The sequence below is a fragment of the Cervus elaphus genome, chromosome 30 (genome assembly GCF_910594005.1).
Source record: "Cervus elaphus chromosome 30, mCerEla1.1, whole genome shotgun sequence".
Taxonomy (NCBI): Eukaryota; Metazoa; Chordata; class Mammalia; order Artiodactyla; family Cervidae; genus Cervus; species Cervus elaphus.
In genome coordinates, this window is record NC_057844.1 from 13,224,463 (window position 1) to 13,246,378 (window position 21,916).

The 21,916-nt window shown below is 44.3% G+C and overlaps 2 protein-coding genes across 9 annotated transcripts in view; one reads left to right on the forward strand and one right to left on the reverse strand.

Annotated features, from left to right (window-relative positions):
* DGKH (diacylglycerol kinase eta) overlaps window positions 1–21,916 on the forward strand; it is a 218,661-nt gene that overhangs the window by 53,300 nt on the left and 143,445 nt on the right. The window lies entirely within an intron of this gene.
* Window positions 13,516–15,213, reverse strand: LOC122686947 (lysophospholipid acyltransferase 2). The gene has a single exon (XM_043892319.1). The coding sequence runs from the start codon at window positions 15,105–15,107 to the stop codon at window positions 13,527–13,529; it is 1,581 nt and encodes a 526-aa protein (XP_043748254.1). The 5' UTR covers window positions 15,108–15,213; the 3' UTR covers window positions 13,516–13,526.

Here is a 21,916-nt window from a genome sequence, read left to right on the forward strand (position 1 = left end):
TCTGTGATTTTTTTCTCCCAGCTGTGTCAGTGGTTCTTATGATCCATCTCTAGCTTACCCACCCAGTGCCTCTCTCCCCCCAAATAATCCCTGCCCTTTGAAGATGCTCTAGTCTGCTCTTCTTCTTCACTCCTGTCTCCCTTCTCCAGCGCACACGCCACTTGCTGATTAATTACTCTTTGTTTATATTTTTGTTGTTCCTCCAGATTGGGTTCTTTCTTTAGGCCATTGATTTAAATTATGCACATTGTTTTAAAATAGTCTCCTAGAAATCATGGTTAAAGACAAGTTCCTGGAAGAGTGTTGGCAATACCAAATGATACAGCATTAAAGTAGATTGGAAACTGGGAACAAGCCCCTTGATTTGTCAAGACTATGCTTTCCAGCACAGTAGCCACTAGCCATGTGTGGCTATTTAAATTAAAATCAATTAAAACTAAGTACAATTAAAAATTCAGTTTTTCAATCTCGGGGCTTCCCTGGTGGCTCAGATGGTAAAGAATCTGCCTGCAGTGTGGGAGACTTGGGTTTGACCCTGGGTCAGGAAGATCTCCTGGAGAAGGAAATGGCAACCCACTGCAGTGTTCTTGCCTGAAGAAGTCCATGGACAAAGGAACCTGATGGGCTGCAGTCCATGGAGTTGCAGAGGAGTTGCAAAGTGAACAACACTTTCACTTTTCAGTCTTAGCTGCACATTTCAAGTGTTCAGTAACCATGTGTGGCCAGTGGCTACTAAGAAGTGCAGATAGAGAACATTTGCATCATTGCAGGATGTTCAGTTGGGCAGCATGTGTCTAACAGGTCACAAGTGACTTTGGAGTTCTGTTTCGGGAACTTCTGGAGGAGGAATACATTCACAGATGATCAGAGGAAATGCCTGATGAAAAAACGGAAGTGATGAGTTTAGATAGTTGATCCTAGAGGTTTGAAAGTGACAAGAGGGATAGGGGGAAAAGTAATAACGAAGTAAAATGAGGTGTGTTGGGGAGAAAAATTCATGAAAACAGGACTGAGTTTGTTCTATACATCGGAGGAAGAGTAAGGAGGAAGAGCTAGACATATTGGATTTTGGGATAAACAAGAGAAGCAGGATGTTGGCATGGGTTTCACTTTATTTCAGTTGTGAGTGAGGCTCCAAAAGGTGTCACACAGTAAATGGCAATGACATCCATGTTCCTAAGTAAGGTTTACACCCCTGAGCCCCACACCTTAAAGGTGTGGTCCAGCTGGACGAGACCCAGGCAAAGGCTGAGAGGGCGGGAGGGAAACGGATGCGACCATCTCACCTGAGTGAGGGGGTCAGAAAGAGACCACTTGGCGCCTTTTCCTCTCTTTTTCTGGTTTTGCTGGGTCTTTGCTGCGGGGCACAGATTCTGTCAAGTTGCGGTGCATGCAGGCTTCTCGCTGAGGCGCGCAGACCCTTAGAGCACGTGGGCTCAGCAGTTGAGGCTCCCGGGCTCTCTGCTTGCCCTGCAGCTTAGGGGATCTCTGTTCCCCAACCAGGAATCAAACCTCCTTCCCCTGCATTGGTAGGTGGATTCTTAACCACTGGACCACCAGAGAAGTTCCCCCTTTTTTTTCCACTTGACTCTTGACATGATCTGTGTGGTCTCTGAATCTGGACTGGACAAGGTTAGAGGGCAGGTGCTACAGCTCCATCTCCCTGCCTGGCTTCAGAACAAGGAGAGGCGGTTGTGCCTTCACTGACAATAAAGCAGCATGTGGTCCATATACACAGTGGAATGTTACTCAGCCGTAAAAAGAACGATGTGGTTTGCAGCAACTTGGAGGGACTTAGAGATTATCATATTAAGCGAGACAAAAGACAAACATCATATGATATCACTTATATGTGGAATCTAACAAAATGATACAAATGAACTTATATACAAAGCAGAAATAGACCCACAGACATAGAAAACAAATTTATGGTTACCAAAAAGGGAAAGTGTGTGTGTAAATTAGGAGTAAATTAGGAGTTGGGGATGAACAGATTCACTCTTAGTATATGTAAAATAGATAACCAACAAGGACCTACTGTATCACTCATGGAGCTGTACTCAGTATTTTTGTAATGATAAGCTATAAGGGAAAAGAAGAAAAAATAGATCTGTCTGTATGTATACGTGAATCACTTTGCTGTACGCTTGAAACTAAAGCAACGTAAACAACTACACCTCAGTTGAAAAAAACACAGAGCAGCAGGGTTTGTTTTCCGTGAACCAGGACGGGGCCTGGTGGGTGGTCTTGCACAGAGTGACCCCACTCAGGAGCCTTCCTGCCGGGGACAGCATGACCTCCTCGGTACAGGCTGGAGGTGCGCCCATCAGATGTAGAGGCTGGAGGCTGACGACCACTCTGATCACCTTTCGTTGTTGTTGTTCAGTCGCTCAGTCGAGTCTGACTCTCTGTGACCCCGTGGACCGCAGCACGCCAGGCTTCCCTGACCATCACCATCTCACCGTCTCCCGGAGTCTACCCAAACCCATGTCCACTGAGTCGGTGACGCCATCCAACCATCTCATCCTCTGTGGTCCCCTTCTCCTCCTGCCTTCAATCTTTCCCAGCATCAGAGGCTTTTTCAGTGAGTCGGCTCTTCTCATTAGTTGGCCAGAGTACTGGAGCCTCACATTCTGCATCAGTCCTTCCAATGCTTGAGCCCAGAATAGAAGGAGTGCCCAAGGATGTTTCCAGAAGGAAAATCTCTGCAGAACTCATGAAGAGGCCCGTTTGAGGCCTCTTTGAGATGCTGTGGGTAGTAAATGAAAGTTAGAAGCTGACAGATTCCAAGGGAAGAAGCCTTTTCACACCTGAAGCAGCCTGGACTGGGCAGGGGGAGAAACTTGAACAATGAATGAAGTTTGGAGTTTGGGATGGACACTTTACCTAGTGAAATATGAATATAATGGTTTTTGTGGCTAATGGTGGCCAGAGAACTTTTAATTTTTATGAATGGCTGGAAAAGCTTTGGAACAGATTCCATCCTTGATAGGGGATGAATAATGGCACAGTGGGCAAAGACCACAGTTTTTGCTGCTTGCTCTCTAGGGAGTCTTATCTATTTGGGCTAGAGGCTGTACTGATTCGGAGTTTGATGAGAGTATAGAATGTTTAGAAGAGCTGTTAAGAGATCGTGTTAAGGAGCTTCCCTGCTGCTTCTGTGGTAAAGAATCCACCTGCCAGAGATTCTTTTATGCGGATTCTAAAGGCAGGAGATTCACATTCAATTCCTGACCTGGGAGGATCCTACATGCCGAGGAGCAACTGAGCCTGTGCTCTAGAGCCTGGGAGCTGCGTCTGCTGAGCCCACATGCACTAGAGCCTGTGCTCCACAACAGGAGAAGCCACTGCAGTGAGAAGCCTGCTCCCCACTGAGAGAGAGTAGCCCCTTCTCATTGCAGCTAGAGAAAAGCCCAAGCAGCAATCAAGACGCGGCATAGCCAAATAATAATAATGATAAAATTTTTAAAAGAGATTATGTTGAGAATTAATAAGAAGTAAGCAAAAGGTACATCATGAGAAACTCTGGGCTGGATGAAGCACAAGCTGGAATCAAGATTGCCGGGAGAAATATCAGTAACCTCAGATATGCAGATGACACCACCCTTAAGGCAGAAAGCAAAGAAGAGTTAAAGAGCTTCTTGATGAAAATGAAAGAAGAGAGTGAAAAAGTTGGCTTAAAGTTCAACATTCAGAAAATGAAGGTCATGGCATCCGGTCCCATCACTTCATGGCAAATAGATGGGGAAACAATGGAAACAGTGGCAGACTTTATTTTTTGGCCTCCAAAATCACTGCAGACAGTGACTGCAGCCATGAAATCAAAAGACACTTGCTCCTTGGTAGAAAAGTTACGACCAACCTAGACAGCATATTAAAAAGCAGAGACATTACTTTGTCAACAAAGGTCCATCTTTAGTCAAAGTTATGGTTTTCCCAGGAGTCATGTATGTATGTGAAAGTTGGACTATAAAGGAAGCTGAGCACTGAAGAATTGATGCTTTTGAACTGTGGTGTTGGAGAAGACTCTTGAGAGTCCCTTGGACTACAAGGAGATCCAACCAGTCCATCCTAAAGGAAATCAGTCCTGAATATTCATTGGAAGGACTGATGCTGAAGCTGAAACTCCAGTACTTTGGCCACCTCATGCGAAGAGCTGACTCATTTTAAAAGACCCTGTTGCTGGGAATGATTGAAGATGGGAGGAAAAGGGGATGACAGATGATGAGATGGTTGGATGTCATCACCAACTCAGTGGACATGAGTTTGGGTAGGCTCTGGGAATTGGTGATGGACAGGGAAGCCTGGTGTTCTGCAGTTCATGGGGTCACAAACAGTCAGACACGACTGAGTGACTGAACTGAACTGAAGCAAAAGGAAGGAAATCAAACCAGTTAGTCTTAAAGAAAATCAACCCTGAGTACTCTGGAAGGACTGATGCTGAAGCTGAAGCTCCGACACTCTGACCATCTGATGTGAACAGCTGATTCATTGGAAAGGACCTTGATGCTGGGAAAGTTTGAAGGCAGGAGGAGAAGGAGTTGACAGAAGGTGAGATGGTTGGATGGCATCACTGGTTTAATAGATGTGAACTTGGGCAAACTCTAGCAGACGGTGTGGAACAGGGAAGCCTGGTATGCTGCAGTCCATGGGGTTGCAAAGGGTCAGACACAACTTGACGACTGAGCAACAACAATAAAGCAAAAAGAATAATTGTCATTTGGAAGTAAAAGCAAGTGGAAGATGCAGTATAACACAGTCGAGTTTTCTTCTGTTGGTGCTTTTAGTGCCGTTGATGCTATGGCGGGGATAGTTATTAAATGTGCTTCTTTCAGTTCATGATTGGGCTGGGGTAGTGTATTATTTCTATTTTATTCTTAGGCTTGACTTACTTATGTATGTTCTATAGGGGCTTCCCTGGTGGCTCAGCTGTAAAGAATCTGCCTGCAATGCAGGAGATGCGTGTTTGAACCCTGGGTAGAGAAGATCCCCTGGAAGAGGGCCTGGCAACCCCGTCCAGTATTCTTGCTTGGAGGATCCCATGGACAGAGAAGCCTGGAGGGGCTACGGTCCATGGGGTCGAAAAGAGTCAGGCATGACTGAAGGGCATAGGGCTTGTAGGGGGGACTGAATCCTCATAGCAACTTACTAAACCAATTAATGTATACTTGCTAGAACTAGGAATAGAGTCAGCATCCCCCCAGCATAGGGCTTGCAGGGAGAGAAAGTGGGTGTTTAAACCAAATTGGGGTTCTGTGAGGAAGGAGAAAAAGATGTTGGGTAAAGCCTTGTACATATTCCTAGAATTATGTATGCCAATTTATTACAGATTAGATGGTAGGACCATAGTATGCATTGACCAGCTTGTCCCAAAACACTGTAATATAGTGGGTTTAATTATACAAAAGTTCATGTCTTTTTTTTTTTTTTTGATGTGAACCATTTTTAAAGTCTTTTGAATTGTTAACAGTATAGCTTCTGTTTTATGTCTTGGCTTTTTGGATGAGAGGCATGTGGAATCTTAGCTCCCCGACCAGGAATCAAGCATGTATTTCCTGCATTGGAAGGCGAAGTCTTAATCATTGGACTACCAGGGAAGTCTGTTGCGAACTTTCTTTCTTTCTCACCAAAAGCAGTTCAGAAGCATGTGGCCCAGAGCTGGTGGGATAGCTCTAACATAGCTTGAATATTAAGAGTTGCCAAGTTGTAACAATGAACCTCCCCCAGATTCAGAGACTGAGAGAACAAGGAAGTTTCTCTCTTATGCAACAGTCCTAGGAAAGCTTCTGAGGTGAGTGGGTATCTCTGCTACGTCGGGCTGCTCAAAGACCGTGGTTCCTTCCGTGTTGTTTCTTTGCCATCTGGACATGAATTTGGGTAAACTCCTGGAAATAATGAAGGCAGGGGAGCCTGGTGTGCTGCAGTCCATGGGGCTGCAAAGAGTTGGACGTGATTTAGCGACTGAATGACTGCAACGAACAGCATGGGATTGATTGTCCTTAACTGGGGGGTCCAGTCTGTTACCGTTTCCAGGTTCCAGCCAGGAAGTGGAGAAAGAAAACATGGAGCAGGGAAGCCCATGTATCAAGGGCCAGGCCAGAGGGCGCTCATTCCTTCTGCTCACATTCCGTGTGCAGGATCTTAGCCACAGGGGTCATCCAACTGTGAAAAGCCTGAGGTTGTTCTCTGTTTCTGCTGCTATAAGAAAATACTGAAGGCTGGGTGGCCTATAAACAAAAAGCATTTATTCTCACAGTTGTGAAGGTAGGAAGTCCAAGGTCAGAGCGCCAGCAGATTCAGTATCTGGTGGGAGCCTGCCTTCGTGTTCATAGGGGATCATCTTCTAGCTGAGTCCGCCCATGACAGAGGGGATGAAGGAGCTCTCTGGGGTCTCTGTTATAAGAGCACTAATCCCATTCTTGAGGGTAGAGACATACTGATGTCCCCAAGGCCTCACTTTCTATCATCACACTGTGGGGTAGAGGTTGACATGTGAATTTGCAGGGACATAGCTAGTCAGCCCTTGGGAAATGGAGTGTCACTTGGCAGATTCTAGGTTTGCTCCAGTCATCACCATCACCAGCCAGCAGAAGGTGGGGAAGAGGCCAGGGGTCTTAAAGGGGTACAACTTCAGTTGGACTCATCTCTTCTATTTACTCCCCATTGGCCTAAACTTAGTCACGTGGCTGCATACACGGGAGGCTGGGAAACGCAGTTTGTAGCTGGAAGGCCAAGTACCAGGGGAAGGGAAGAATGGGTTATGATAGCTGTTTCTCTCATACAAAGGTTTCTATCTTGGGACTTCTTATTATTAGACAAATTTTTATTAATGCCTAAAGGCCAATATCCTTCATCATACCGAAGGCATCATCATCACAACATTTTTTAATTGAGTTACTTGCTATCCTATCACCATAGGAAAAACTGATGTTAGTAGTAAAGTAGTATTAGTAGAATCATTATGAAAAAGTTTTTTCTAAAGGCATTTTTTATTAAAAAACATATACATGATCTTGGCCTTGTAAGACAGTGTGTGTATTTGTATGTGTGTGTATGTTTGAACTTTTATAACCTAAGGTTATATGTTTGATAAAAGAAAACAGGCATCTCTTTGGAAGTGGATGGTGAAATTTCTTCCTACAGCCCATTTGGATTTTGATTCTGCTACTCGGAGGTGGTTGCTTTCTACTCAGGTAGAAAACTATTTTTGAGGGGTAGGATGTTGTCCTAAACTTTTATTTTTTTTCCCAAATGTTCAAGCTGGTTTTATTTATTCACTTATTTTTAAAATTTAAATTATTTATTTATTTTACTTTACAACATTGTATTGGTTTTGCCATACATTGACTTGAATCCGCCATGGGTGTACATGTGTTCCCCATCCTGAGCCCCCGTCCCACCTCCCTCCCCATCCCATCCCTCTGGGTCATCCCAGTGCACCAGCCCTGAGCACCCTGTATCATGCATCGAACTTGGACTGGCGATTCGTTTCACATATGATAATTTACATGTTTCAATGCTGTTCTCCCATATCATCCCACCCTCGCCCTCTCCCACAGGGTCCAAAAGACTGTCCCATACATCTGTGTCTCTCTTGCTGTCTCACATACAGGGTTATCGTTATGTCCTAAGCTTTTAAAAATCATTTTTATTGAAATGTAGTTGATTTGCAATGTTGTGTTAGTTTCAGATGTGCAGCAAAGTGAATCAGATACATCTATCCTCTCTGTTTTTCTTTTTTAAGTCTTTTCCCATATCGGCCATTACAGAGTATTAAGTAGAATTCCCTGTCCTACACGTCAGGTTATTAGTCATCTATTCTCTATGTAGTAGTGTGTATATGTCTGTCCCAGGCTTCCCAGGTGGCACTAGTGGTAAAGAATCCGCCTGTCAATGCAGGAGACGTAAGAGATGCAGGTTCGATCTCTGGGTTGGAAAGATCCCCTGGAGGAGGGCTTGGCAGCCCACCCCAGTATTCTTGTCTGGAGAATCCCATGGAGAGAGGAGCCTGGTGGGCTGTAGTCCGTGGGGTCGCAAAAGAGTTGGACACGACTGAGCAACTAAACAACCACCACCACAGGTGTGTGATGCCGCCTAAGATAGGCATCAAGGTGTAGGTATTTGTGAATTGAAGAGAGGGAAGGAAATGTGCCATTCCAGCCAGACAACAGAAACATCCATTTTTCTCAACACGGGTTTTCTCAAGTGGATTGTAGTCTGAATGGGTTAAATAAATAAAATAATTTGGACATTAGAATGACTTTTTGGGGTTAACGAGATAGGGTTAAATTGTTGTCTGTGCCTACCGACCGAGTGGGTAGCTTGACTTGTTTTATGATTTATTTTCTTCTCAAACTGTAATGTATTTTTCAGAGTTCACATCCACTGATAATATTGAAAAATGAGAGAGATAATAAGCTTTTTAGAGTAAACATAGTCTTAGCACATTGCTCTCCTTTGGGAATGCATTACCTTTTACAAATAGGGCTCCATGAAGACTGAGCACATGAAATTGCAAATGAGTGAGCTCTGCCTGGGTAATGCATGTGGACAGGAGGGTGCTTAAGCCCAACAGTTAAAGGTGAGCCAGTGAGAAGGGAAGATCCTGGAGAAAAGCATTCCAGGCCTTTAAAAACACGTAAATGTAGGTCCCAGCACAGGAGAGTCTGTGTCTCGCTCAGCCCACAGCAGGTAGACCAGTACCCCGGGAGCATGAGCTGCAGGACCAATGAGGCTGGAGACTGCCCGCAGGGAGTGGACTGCAACGGCAGGAAAGGTGTTGGCAGCCACGGGCCTCAGATGCAGGGCTTTTGTTTCACTCTGTGGTTTACGAGCAACCAACCAAGATTTTGAACAAGGAAGTGACAGGATTAAAACTGTATCTTAAGGGAACAATTCTGGAGGGAAGGAGTATGGAGAATTAGCAAGGATGAGATTTCCTTTTATGAACAGGAGGGAAGGTCTGTTGGATGGTGGTGTTCAGTTGAAGCCTGCTCTGTAAGCCAGCATCCCTGTGAGAGCAACGGTGAGATCAGGGTCTAGACAGGCTGACAGGAGGGTTCTGCTTCTTGGTTTCTGTTTGGAGACTTTGACTGTAGTGTTTTGGTGGTCAGGAAACCCCTGGTGTGTACCTGCTGGGGGAGCCAAGATACAGAGGTCCTGGGTCGCTCTTGGACTCACAGGACCGGAGGACAAGAGGTCTTTTGTTTATACTGCCTGGCAGGGTCTTCTCTGTGTCTTGTCTGTTTATTTCTGCCAATCTTCAGGGAAGACTTGTTTGGGTGTTCTGTCTTGCCTTCACTTTAGTATGGGCTAGTGAGAGTGGAGTTGTTTTCCATGCTCAGGCCAGACTTCGAGGGGAAGCAGTCACTTCCAGGTGAAGGATGGTGCCGGAGACAGCAGCCACGCAGGAAATTCTTCCTCCAGTGCCAGTCCCACTTCTCCGTAGTAGGTCACAGCTGACATCTAGGTGAGAAGTGGGCTTAGGGAAGGTGGCTCAGATGGTAAAGCATCTGCGTCCCGATGCGGGAGACCCAGGTTTGATCCCTGGGTCAGGAAGGTCCTTTGGAAAAGGAAATGACAACCCACTCCAGTATTCGTACCTGGGAAATTCCACAGCCAGAAATTCCACTGGCGGGGTCCAGTCCATGGGGTCACAGAGAGTTGGACACGACTGAGCAACTAACACTTCACCTTCAGTTCAGTTCAATTGCTCAGTCGTGTCCAACTCTTTGCAACCCCATGGACTGCAGCACGCCAGGCCTCCCTGTCCATCACCAACACCTGGAGTTTACTCAAACTCAGGTCCACTGAGTCGGTGATGCCATCCAACCATCTCATCCTCTGTCGTCCCCTTCTCCTCCTGCCCTCAATCTTTCCCAGAGTCAGGGTCTTTTCAAATGAGTCAGCTCTTCACATCAGGTGGCCAAAGGATTGGAGTTTCAGCTTCAGCATCAGTCCTTCCAGTGAACACCCGGGACTGATCTTCTTTAGGATGGACTGGTTGGCTCTCCTTGCAGTCCAGGGGACCCTCAAGAGGTGAGAAATAACAGAATGAACAGAACTGGAGCATTGGCAGTAGGAACAGAAAGAAAGAGGACTTCAAAATCGTTTAGATGTCAAACTAAGGAATTTAGGGCAAGAGCGAATTAAAGATAGTTCAGAAGTCTGAGGGTTGTGTGCTTCGGAAAACGCCGCTGCTGCTGTTGACAGATGGGGTCACAGGAAGAGGAGCAAAGCTGCCGTGGGAAGGTGCTGAGAGCATTTCGAATTTCAGATGGGTGACTTTTACCCAGCGTTGTGTAGTTACTTCCCGGAAGTTTCAGAATTAGAATCTAGGTTTCCTGGACCAGACAAACATGTTTTTAAAAAACTATACCAAGACATACTCTGTGAAGTAAAAGGGGCTTGTTAAGTTTCAGATGGTGATGGCATCTCCGTGGAGCTGGAATAAAAAACCAAGAGTAAATGGAGACATTGGTTTTAGGAGGTCTGTATATATTTAGAGGACATAATTGGCGAATCAGCTCACAGGGAAAGATTGGCCAGATAGGATATATTTGGAAATAGCCAAGGGGCAGTTGTTTTGAAGAAGGAGTGAAAGCCGGGTAGTAAGGAGAAGGAAAGAGGCAAGAATACTCTGTATTTGGAGGGGAGAAAAAGAAGTTTAGAGGGAGTTTAAGTGAGAGGCAGGGCATAGATTGTAACCTGGGACATAATTAAGAGGTGAAACAAGTTTTTGCTTTTTAAGTGCAGACTTGCCAGGGGAAAAGAATGGGTAGGGAAGGAAGGATTAGAGATGGGAGGCAGAGGGAAGAATTCAGTTCAGTTTAACACAAAAATTATACCACTGAGGTGACGAGCGTGCTGCTGGGGACCAGGGATACAGAGATGGAGTAAACACGGTCCTGCCTTTGGGGCGTTTACTGCGTCATAAAGGGCAGGACCAAGAATAAGATAAGGGGGACTTCCCTGGTGGTCCAGTGGGTAAGACTCTGCACTCTCAGTGCAGGGGGCCTGGGTTCGGCCCCTCGTCGGGGATCTAGACCCTGTGTACATGCCACAGCTAAGAAGCTGCGAGCTGCAACTAGGACTCCGTGCAACCAAAATAAGTAATAAATAAGTAAATATTTTTAAAAATAATTAAAGAATAATGTAAGAACAACTAATATCTGCTAAGATTTATGTGTTGGGAACTGTTGTAAACACGTCACATAAGTAAACAGCAAAGTCCTACCGTATAGCACAGAGAACTATATTTAGCGTGTGTGCGCGTTAGTTGCTCAGCTGTGTCCGACTCTGCAACCCCATGGACTGTAGCCCACCAGGATCCTCTGTCCATGGAATACTCCAGGCAAGAATACTGGAGTGGGTTGCCATTCCCTTCTCCAGGGGAACTTTCGGACCCAGGGATAGAACCCAGGTCTCCTGCATTTCAGGCAGAGTCTTTACCACGTCAGCCACTATAAGTAAACAAGGTCCTACTGCATAGCACAGAGATCTGTATTTAGTACCCTGTGATAAACCATAATGTACGTGTGTGTGTGTGCGCGCGCGCGCGAGTGTGCGTGCATGCATGCTCAGTCATGTCTGACTCTCTGTGACCCCAGGGACTGTAGCCTGCCAGGCTCTAATGTATGTGTGTGTGTGTGTGTGCATGCGCGTGTGCGTGCATGCATGCTCAGTCATGTCTGACTCTCTGTGACCCCAGGGACTGTAGCCTGCCAGGCTCTAATGTATGTGTGTGTGTGTGTGTGTGTGCATGCGCGTGTGCGTGCATGCATGCTCAGTCATGTCTGACTCTCTGTGACCCCAGGGACTGTAGCCTGCCAGGCTCCTCTGTCCATAGGATTTTCCAGGTAAGAATACTGGGGTGGGTTGCCATTTCCTCCTCCAGGCAACCTTCCTGACCCAGGGATCAAACCCGTATCTCTTGTGTCTCCATGTTGGCAGACAGATTCTTTACTACTGTGCCACCTGGGAAGCCCCAAACCATAGAGGAAGAGAATCCTTTTAAAAGAGAAGGTGTATACGTATATAACTGAGTCCCTTTGCTGTGTACAGCAGTAATGGATGCAACGCTGTGGATCAGCTATACTTCAATAAAAAAACACATAAAGTTAAATTGAAAAATAAGATAAAGTTAAATTGAAAGATAAAAAAGATAAAGTTAAATTGAAAAAAAAAACTTCACATAAATTCATTGGCTCATTTAGTCCTTAACCACACCCCCTACATGCTGGTTATCATCGTTAGTAGCCACAGTTCAAAGGACGAGAACTTCAGGCACAGAAAGATTGAATCATTTGCTCACGGTCTTTATCAAGTGGTCCGCTCTGGAGCCATGATTTGCCCCCACACTGTAGCTCTGCCCCCCTGGGTGCCATGTGAATGGACAAAGAGAGACGTAGGAACAACGCACAGAAGGGAGGGAGGAGGTGAGTTTTTCTGGCAGTGGATAGAGTAGGGCAGGAAATCTCAGAGCAGGAGTGAGCGGAGGGCAGGAGATGGATCCTAGTAAAGGAACATGTGGTCACAAGCCCTGTGTGGAACCCATGTTGGTCGTGCGTGTGTGTGTGTGCGCACACACATGTGTGTGTTACTGTTTTACCTAGTAATTTCACAGCTTTCATCTCTGATCTTTGCTCTGTTCCATTCTAATCACAGAGGACAGTCACATTTGATTTTATTCATTTTTTTGAACAATTAAGATGCTCTTAAAAAATCTCCTGGGGAGGTGGGAGGGGGCTTCAGGATGGTGGGACACATGTATACCCATGGCTGATTCATGTCAATGTATGGAAAAAACCACCGCTATATTGTAAAGTAATTAGCCCCCAGTTAAAATAAATTAATTAATTTAAAAAAAAGAAAGAAAACCCAAACAAGGGAAAAAAATCTCCTAGAACCAAGTTATCCTTTTAGGAGTATCAGTCCTGCCAATTGAACCATCATTAGTGTGGAGTTTATGATTTTTTTTTTTTCAAGTACTGTGATGTTTATTGCATTTTAAAGTATCCACAATCTTAAAATAATCCTGTTCAAATTCTTCTGGAATTCCTGTGCAACACACAATATCAAATAGTGAAAGAATGTTCGCACAGTGCCACACTTGAAAATACCATTTAGGAAACAACAGTTTAGGAAATAGAGGGTTTAAGGCAAGACATTCATTTGGAGAAGTTAATTTTTCTCAGTCATCCAGAGTGACATGATTATTTTTCCCTCTCTTCAGTGCCTTGGGACATACAGCGTACATTCAGCAACAGGGCACACATATGACTCTATGGACATATGCTGAGGTCCTGAGTGCCCATTGAAATAATGGAAATATTTTTTGATAAGGCGTGACCCACCAGGACATGGCATGGGAGGGGTATTTCGCTCCATTTCCAAGCTGGTATACAGGGAATTCCCTACCTAAAACCGGCTGATTTCCCCCCATGTGATCTCTTCCCCAACAGACACAGACCCCTTGATTGGTTCCCCTTAACATACAGAAAATAGCCATCAGAGTGCTTTCCTCATCATTGCTTTAATGATGAATGTCTAGAAGCTATTTCTTGATTCTGATTGCAAACATTGTTTGTTGTGAAAAAACTATTCTGTCCCAAAGAATTTTCTCTTTCATCAAACTTTTTGGATTGTGACAGCTGAACGTTTTCATGTGTACTCTTTCCTTTTTGTTTTTTTTTCGCTGGCAACAACAATAATACTAAGATACCAGCAAAGTGAAGGCTGTAATACCAGGAGCTGTAAAACATGAGTGAAGGTTTTACAGAAAGAAGGACAAATGGCACAACTGTGTAACTTATTGCTATCTGAGTTGCTATCCATGTTATAACATCGTACAAAAATTTCAGCTGGGGAGGTTCGATGAAATAATGTCTAAAGTTATTTCTCACAGCTCGGGCCACCAGCGTCATCAGCACTCCGGTGAGAAAGGTCAGGTAATAGCCCGGGTACACCCCATGCCAGATGGCAGAGAGGAAGAAGGTCTGGGTGGTGGGACTCAAGGAGGCACGCTCGTAACACACCCTTTTGAGCCAAAGAGCTGTCTGAATATTCCAATTATCGAGAAACATCTTGAAACTTGTTGACATCTCTATTTGCTTGATCCTCAGATTGGAAATTAGGTCCCAATGGGCGGCTCCATTTTTGTCATAACCTCTGAATCCAAAGCCCGCTGCATTGTTGATGGCGTCGGCTAACGTCCATGCAAAATAGTACTTGGGTCTGGCAGCCAAAAGAGAGACGTAGAGATAGATCACCTTTGTCGGCCATGAAGCTGTGGCCTGAAAATGTTCATCAATGTTGTACTCCACGGGTAACATCTTAGAGATGGTCAAGTGGAACAGTAAGGAAAGTCCACAGACTAAGAGTTTCTGAATAACTGCGACATTTGGTGATGGCTCTGTCCTTTCGTACTGTATCTCTTCTTTCCCATTTTCACCTGACTGCGTCATATGGTATGATCTGCCTTCGATGAAAGTGATGTAGTCTTTGTAAGAGCAGAGTGGGCCTGCCAGGATACCCATGAAGTTACAGTTGTAACTTAAATACTCCAAAAGACTGGGCATGCGCCTGACCGCTAACCCCCTCTGTGACGGAGTCAGCTCTTCATCCTTCCGAAACATCCCATCATGAATTTCATAAGCCAAACTAGTGATCTTCTGGGTAATTATCATCATTGGGCCTGAAAAATCAGCAGAATATTGTCCATAATCAAAGATATAGACTCTAGTGATTTGGCATACTGTGAGGTATCCCAAAGCAAACACGAAACAATATTTGTGCATGTTCTCCACTCCTATTATGACCATGATACAGTAGGAAATTCCACTTTGTACAAGAAAATGTAAGGCATACCATCCAAAGCAAAAAAGTGCAAGATAAAGGCCCAAAAGGGTAGCAACGACATGTCTTATAAAAGAGCTAGTTTTGCTTGAATGTAGGTAAGTTCGAAACCAAATGGCTGCTAGCAAGGCAAAGAGTTGGCACACTACAAAGTTGACCTGGTCGATGGGCAGCCGAACGGCGTTGCTGAGGGGCTGCAGCAGGGTGGAGCCCGTGGTGCTGGTGGTGCTGGCGGTGCTGGTGGTGGCCATGGCCGGCCTGCCGCTCCGCCCGAGCCGCTCGTGCGCGCCCGAGAGGATGGGGATACAGCCGGCGCGCCCGCCCGCCCCGCTGGCCGCCCGCGGTCGGAGCGCGCGGGGCGGGGCCGGGGGAGTTTATGATTTTAAAAATAATAAAATTTCTTTCTTTCTTTCCACCTACCTCCTGACCTGTCCATCTACTCACCTGCCCACCTATCAATGAAATCAGAGAACTGGCAGACATCTAAGAATTTCCTATGCAGTTGAGACCCAGATAATCTCTGGGAAAGAACCAGTGAACTTGAAGAGTACTATTGAAGATCACAACTGAAATTCCTGAAAATAAGCAGATACTTTGCACAGAATGGTTACTTGCCCTTTCTGATATAAATGTGTGGTATATATAGAACTCCTGGTTAGATGATCCTGAGCATCACCCCGTTTCCCGTCTCATTGCTGACTGTCTGGGCCCTCTGACCACTGGCCCCTCGGCGGAACTGCCGTCTGACCTGGGGACTCAGGGCCGCAGTGTGGTGAGACTTGGGCGTGGCCTGAAGTTGTTTGTTATGCACATTGCTTACTCGTTAAAAAAATAAGCATGATGCTTGGTGGTTTGTGTTAACCACATCAAAACAGTTGTGTCATTGTGGCCAAGTGGGAAAGTAGTCACATCACTCCAGTATTCTTGCCTGAAAAATCCCATGGAGTGAGGAACCTAGCAGGCTACAGTCCAAAGGATCACAAAGTCAGACATGAGTGAATACCTAAGAACACACACACGTGAAAAAAGAAGTAAATTCTGCCTCTGTGACAACATGGATGATCTGGAGGGCATTTAATTGCTAAATGAAACACGTCAGTCACAGAAGGACATATAGAGCATGATTCTTATATGAGGCGTCTAAAATAATCAAACTCATAGAAATAGAGTGGAATGATGGTCGTCAAAGTCTGGGGGGAGAGGGGGAAATGAGGAATTGCGATCCAAAACGTATAAAGTTTCGGTTACACAAGATGAGCAAGTTCCAGAGACCTGTTACACTGCCCCGTGCCTGTAGTCAGCAGTACTGTATTGTATGCTCAGAAACTTGGTAAGGGCGTAGCTCTGATGTTCAGTGTACTTACCTCAGTAATAATGAGAAAGAAAAGGGCAGGAGGAATCTTCTGGAGGTGACGGATATGTTTATTACCTTGATTGTGATGACAGTGTCACAGGTTTAATCATATGTCAAAATTCATTAAAAGGTACAGAGTCCTTTAAGTGTATGCAGGTTTTTTGCATATCAATTACATCTCAATAAAACTATTAAGATTGATCTTTCTACAGAGGAAAAAAAATATCATGTATAGGCAAAGGGATTATTCTTAAAAGTGAGCAGAGATGTTTAACAAAAGAAGTGAATTCAGGATTAAAAGGAGAGATTTTTTTTTTAACTCCTTTACAAGAGAGTTATTTTATGCCACGCACGAGTCTAGGCAAGGATTGGTCTAACTCTGACAAAAGTCCCATCTCTGTTCCCGGCTGTGAAACAACAGCCAGGCGTTGGGCATAACACCACCACCACCCTGTGGTAATATGTTGTAATTCAGGGTATTTCATGAAAAACCGTCCAGCCGATGTGTTTACAGTATGAGCATTTTGTTCCTTCTCCTTTGTGTAACAGTACAATAGCACTTTATAAAATCATGTATCTTTATCCCTTTAATATCAATTAGAAAAACATTTAGAAACTTCTAAAGAAGGAACACATTAAAAATAACTTCACAAAATAACCACAGTCTCAGGAAGGTGATTCTCCCTACAGCGTTTGTTTCTTTCTTTTTTTTTTTTTAGGGATGTTAGGAGTATTTTATTTTATTTTATTTTTCATTTATTTTTATTAGTTGGAGGCTAATTACTTTACAATATTGTAGTGGTTTTTGTCATATATTGACATGAATCAGCCATGGATTTACATGCATTCCACATCCCAATCCCCCATTCTCAGGACAATTACAAAGCAGTGTAGGGGACAAAGTACTTTCATAATCATTAGATGGCTTAATGACATAGAGGTTAATTGGAATATGTTTATATTTAATATAGTGCTTTTTATATTGCTTTAGAATGCTTTAATTTATAAATATGATGAATTCTAAACTATTGCATTTCATTGTTGTTCAGCCACTAAATTGTGTCAGACTCTTTGTGACCCTGTGGACTGCAGCATGCCAGGCTCCTGGTGTTCTATAGAATGGATAAACAGCAAGGTCCTACTGTATAGCACAAGGAACTATATTCAATATCCTGAGATAAACCATATGGAAAATAATATAAAAAAGAATGCATATATATGTATAACTGAATCACTCTGTTGTGCAACAGAAATTAACACAGCCTTGTAAATCCGCTATGCTTCAATTCAAAGTATTGTGCATTCTAAATATGTGTCCCCACATTAGAGTTGATAGTATTTCAGGCAAAATAATGAAGCTGAGCTTCTAGGGTGGTCCAGTGGTTAAGAATCCCCCTTGTGATGCAGGGGACCCAGGTTCGATCCCTGGTCAAGGAAGATCCCGCAAGCCACGGAGCAGCTAAGCCCGTGCGATGACCACTGAGGCTGCGCTTTAGAGCCCTCCAGCCACAGCCACGAAGCCCGGCCGCCTGGAGCCCACGCTCCACAAAGGGGAGAAGCCGCCGCAGCAAGAGGCGCTCACACGGCAACTTGGGAGTAGCCCCTGCTCGCCGCAAGCAGAGAAAAGCCTGCGCACAGCAACAAAGGCCCAACACGGCCAAGAATTGTCATAAATAAATAGTAATGGGGATGTTTTTAATATATCCAGACATTTCAGAGCCCTCCTCTAGGCGTGGGGAAGCTGTGGTTTCTTCATTATGTTTCCCTGGGCACGTATGGTCTCCTGATTTCTTAGGGGGCAGACCTGATCACTTCCCAGGGTTTGTGTTTATTGCAGCATAACAGACTTTTATTTGACAGATTACATTTTTTCCTTTTGGGACAGGGAAGATGTCAGGAGTTGTGGTGGAAAGCCTTTTCTGTCACTCTGTTGAACACGGCAGGGTGAAAAACTGCAAAGCCACGTACAGGGCCACTTTAGAGTTTTATGCTTCCCTTCACTTAACAACCTCCTACACGCACAGTGCTAGCAGGTATACACCAGGTATTATACACCCATGTATGATGGATGGCCAGACTGCGTTTTTCTCTCAACGTATACATCCCAGACAAACTGCAAGCTGAGTGTGTCTCTGTGTGTGTGCCTGCATGTGCTGGAGGATTACGCGCATATGTGTGTTACATGTAAAGGTCGACAGTTACTTCTGGAAATTTTCTTTAAAAACAGAACAGTAGCTTATTTTTTTCTAAGGATAAAAGCAAAATGATTTTACAAACTTCTAGAATAATGCCAAGATTTTGTTGTATGACTCTAAATATCATTATGTTAAATGCATCTCATCATTTGTCTCATAGTTTTTGAGCTGTTTTTTATGCAGCTGTAGAATTCTTCAGAGTAGCCCAGAATGTGGCGGATGAGCTGGTTAGGTTCTGGAATACCTATTCAAAGTGCCTGGTCATGCACAGAGAACAGACTTGACAAGGAGGAGGGGCAGGGAGGGATGGATCGGGGGTTTGGGATTAGCAGATGGAAACTATTATATGAATACATAGCAGGGCCCTACTCTGCCTCCCAATGCAGAAGATGCAGGAGACACCGGTTCAAATCCCAGGTTGGGAAGATACCCTGGAGGAGGACATGGCAATACCCACTCCAGTATTCTTGCCTGGAGAATCCCATGGACAGAAGAGCCTGGCGGGCTACAGTCCACGGGGTTGCAAAGAGTTGGACATGACTGAGCACACACTGTAGCCCAGGGAAATATATTCAATATCCTATGATAAACCATAATGGAAAAGAATATGAAAAAAATATATATGTGTGTAACTGAGTCACTTCACTGTACAGCAAAAAAGAACACAATATTGTAAATTAACTATACTTCAATAAATTAAAAAAAATAAAAACAAAGTTTATGGTCATATATTCTGATACACAAAACTACTTGAGGACAACTGCTTCAAGTGATCGTTTATAAAAAGGAAAATGATTTGTAACTTTGTAATTTGTAAATAGAGCGCCTGCATCACCTTATTAAAGTGAAAGTGAAAGTGTCTCTGTCATGTTCAACCCTTTGAGACCCCATGGACTATACGGTCCATGGAAGTCTCCAGGCCGGAATATTGGAGTGGGTAGCCTTTCCCTTCTCCAGGGGATCTTCCCAACCCAGGAATCACACCCAGGTCTCCCGAATTGCAGGCAGATTCTTTACAGCTGAGCCACAAGGGAAGCCCAAGAATACTGGAGTAGGTAGCCTGTCCCTTCTCCAGCAGATTTTCCGACCCAGGAATTCAGCTGGGGTCTCCTGCGTTGCAAGCAGATTCTTTTAACAGCTGAGCTATGAGGGAAGGCCTATCACCTCATTGGGTTATTCTTAAATACTAGTTGTGGGAACACACGCCATCTCCATTCTTCTATAAGCTGAGATCCGCCTCCCTTGCTACATTATCGTCTGGCAGTAAGAGTGCAGAGTCCTAACAACTGGACCACTGGGGAATTCCCAACGTGCTCGGTTATCAAAGCCAAGTGACTGCTCCCACCTTTGCTGGAGCAGAACAAGTCGGGGTGGAAAGAGGGCAGAAGTGTGCGCTAATGGGCTCCATACCCAGAGGAAAGGCCTTCCCAGGTGCGTTAGTGGCAAAGAGCCTCTCTGCTGGTGCAGGAGACAGAAGAGATGCAGGTTTGATCCCGGTGTCAGGAAGTTCCCCTGGAGAAGGGAACGGCTACTCACTGCAGTATTCTTGCCTGAAGAATCCCATGGACAGAGGCACCTGGGGGGCTACAGTCCATAGGGTCACAAAGAGCTGAACACTGACTCAAGCGACTTAGTACGCAAGCATGCATGCATACAAAGGAAAGAATGGCTTTGAATGTAGAGATGCAGTACTTCCTATAACTGTATTTTAGGAAGATTCTTACCCCCAGTTTTTAAAACGTTCAAAGTTAAGAGTGAATGATTCGACTGAATGGAATCAATTAAAGTGCTAACATATCTTTTAAGGCTTTATACAAATTATTATACTTAAATATTTATGAGAGTTTATTAAACCTGACTGATAATTGTAATCACAAAAAGAAATTTTCCTTTTTTTAAAAAATTAATTAAAAATTTTTTTAATTGGAGGATAATTACTTTACAATATAGTGATGGTTTCTGCCATGTATCAACATGAATCAGCCACAAGCATACACACATCTCCTCTCTCTTAAACCTGCCTCCCACCTCCCTCCGATCCCACTCCTCTGGGCTGAAAGATAATACTGATGATCCTATTGGCGGGGCAACAAAGAAAGCGCAGACATAAACAGACTTTTGGTCAAAGTGGGAGAGTGAGATGGTGGGAAGACTTGAGAGAGTAGTGTTGAAATATACGTCACCAAATGTGAACTGGATAGCCGGTGGGGATTTGCCGTGTGATACAGGGAGCCCAAAGCCGAGGCTCGATGTCATCAGAAGTGATTTTTAATATGTGTAGGTTCCTGTGCCCTACTCCAAATCTACTGAAGCAAAACCTCCCAGATGAAATGTGAATTGGTGCAGTCTCTGTGGAGAACAGCATGGAGGTTACTTTAAAGACAGAGCTTCCGTGTGATTCCAGCAATCTGCTCCTGGGTACATATCCAGAAGAGGCGAAAACTCTGTAATGTGAGAAGTTTCGTGCACTGCAGTATTCATAGCAGCACTGTTTACAGTAGCCAAGACACAGAAACAACCTAATGTCCCCTGGCAGATGATCCACTTAAGAAGATGTGGTGTATATACATAACAATATTACTCAGCCTTAAAAAAGGGTGAAATTTCACCATTTATAACAACATGACGTTGTTGATAACAACAGATGACATTATGTTAAGTGAAATAAGTCAGAGAAAGACAAATACTGTGTGATATCACTTGTGTAATCTAAAAGCATAATAAAAGCGAATCTGTATACAAAACAGAAGCAGGCTCATAGACGTAAAACACAAACTTACAGATATGAAGTTGAACAAACTCTGAGAGAGAGGGAAGGACGGGGAAGCCTGGCATGCTGCAGTCCATGGGGTTGCAAAGAGCCAAGACACGACTTAGCAACTGAACATGCACATGGTTACCAAGTGGGAAAAGGAGGTGGGAGGGACAAATTAGGAGTATGGGGTCAGCAGATATAAACTACGTAAAGTAGATAAGCAATGAGGATTTACTGTATAGCACAGGGAACTATATTCAGTATCTTATATAATAACCTATAATAGAAAATAATCTGAAAAAAAGTGTAACTGAATCACTTTGCTCTACACCTGAAACCAACACAATATTGTAGATCACCTGTGGTTGTTCAGTAGCTCAGTCGTGTCTGACTCACTGGGATCCCGTGATCTACAGCATGCCAGACTTCCCTGTCCTTCACCAGCTCCTGAAGTTTGCTCAAAGTCCTGTCCATTGAGCGCTGATGCCATCCAACCATCTCATCCTCTGTCGTCCCCTTCTCCTCTTGCCCTCAGTCTTGCCCAGCTTCAGGGTCTTTTCCCATGAGATCAACTATACTTTAGTTTAAAAAAGTCCTAGATGAACTGAGACTGTTCATGTCTATAAAGTTCTCCGTGTGATTCAATGATCAGCCAGATTTTAGAATAATAACTGGTATATCTGATAGAGCTTAATGTATGTCTGTTTTAACAGAGATTTCCTACAGAATTCAGAAAGGGAAAGAAGAATACAAGGC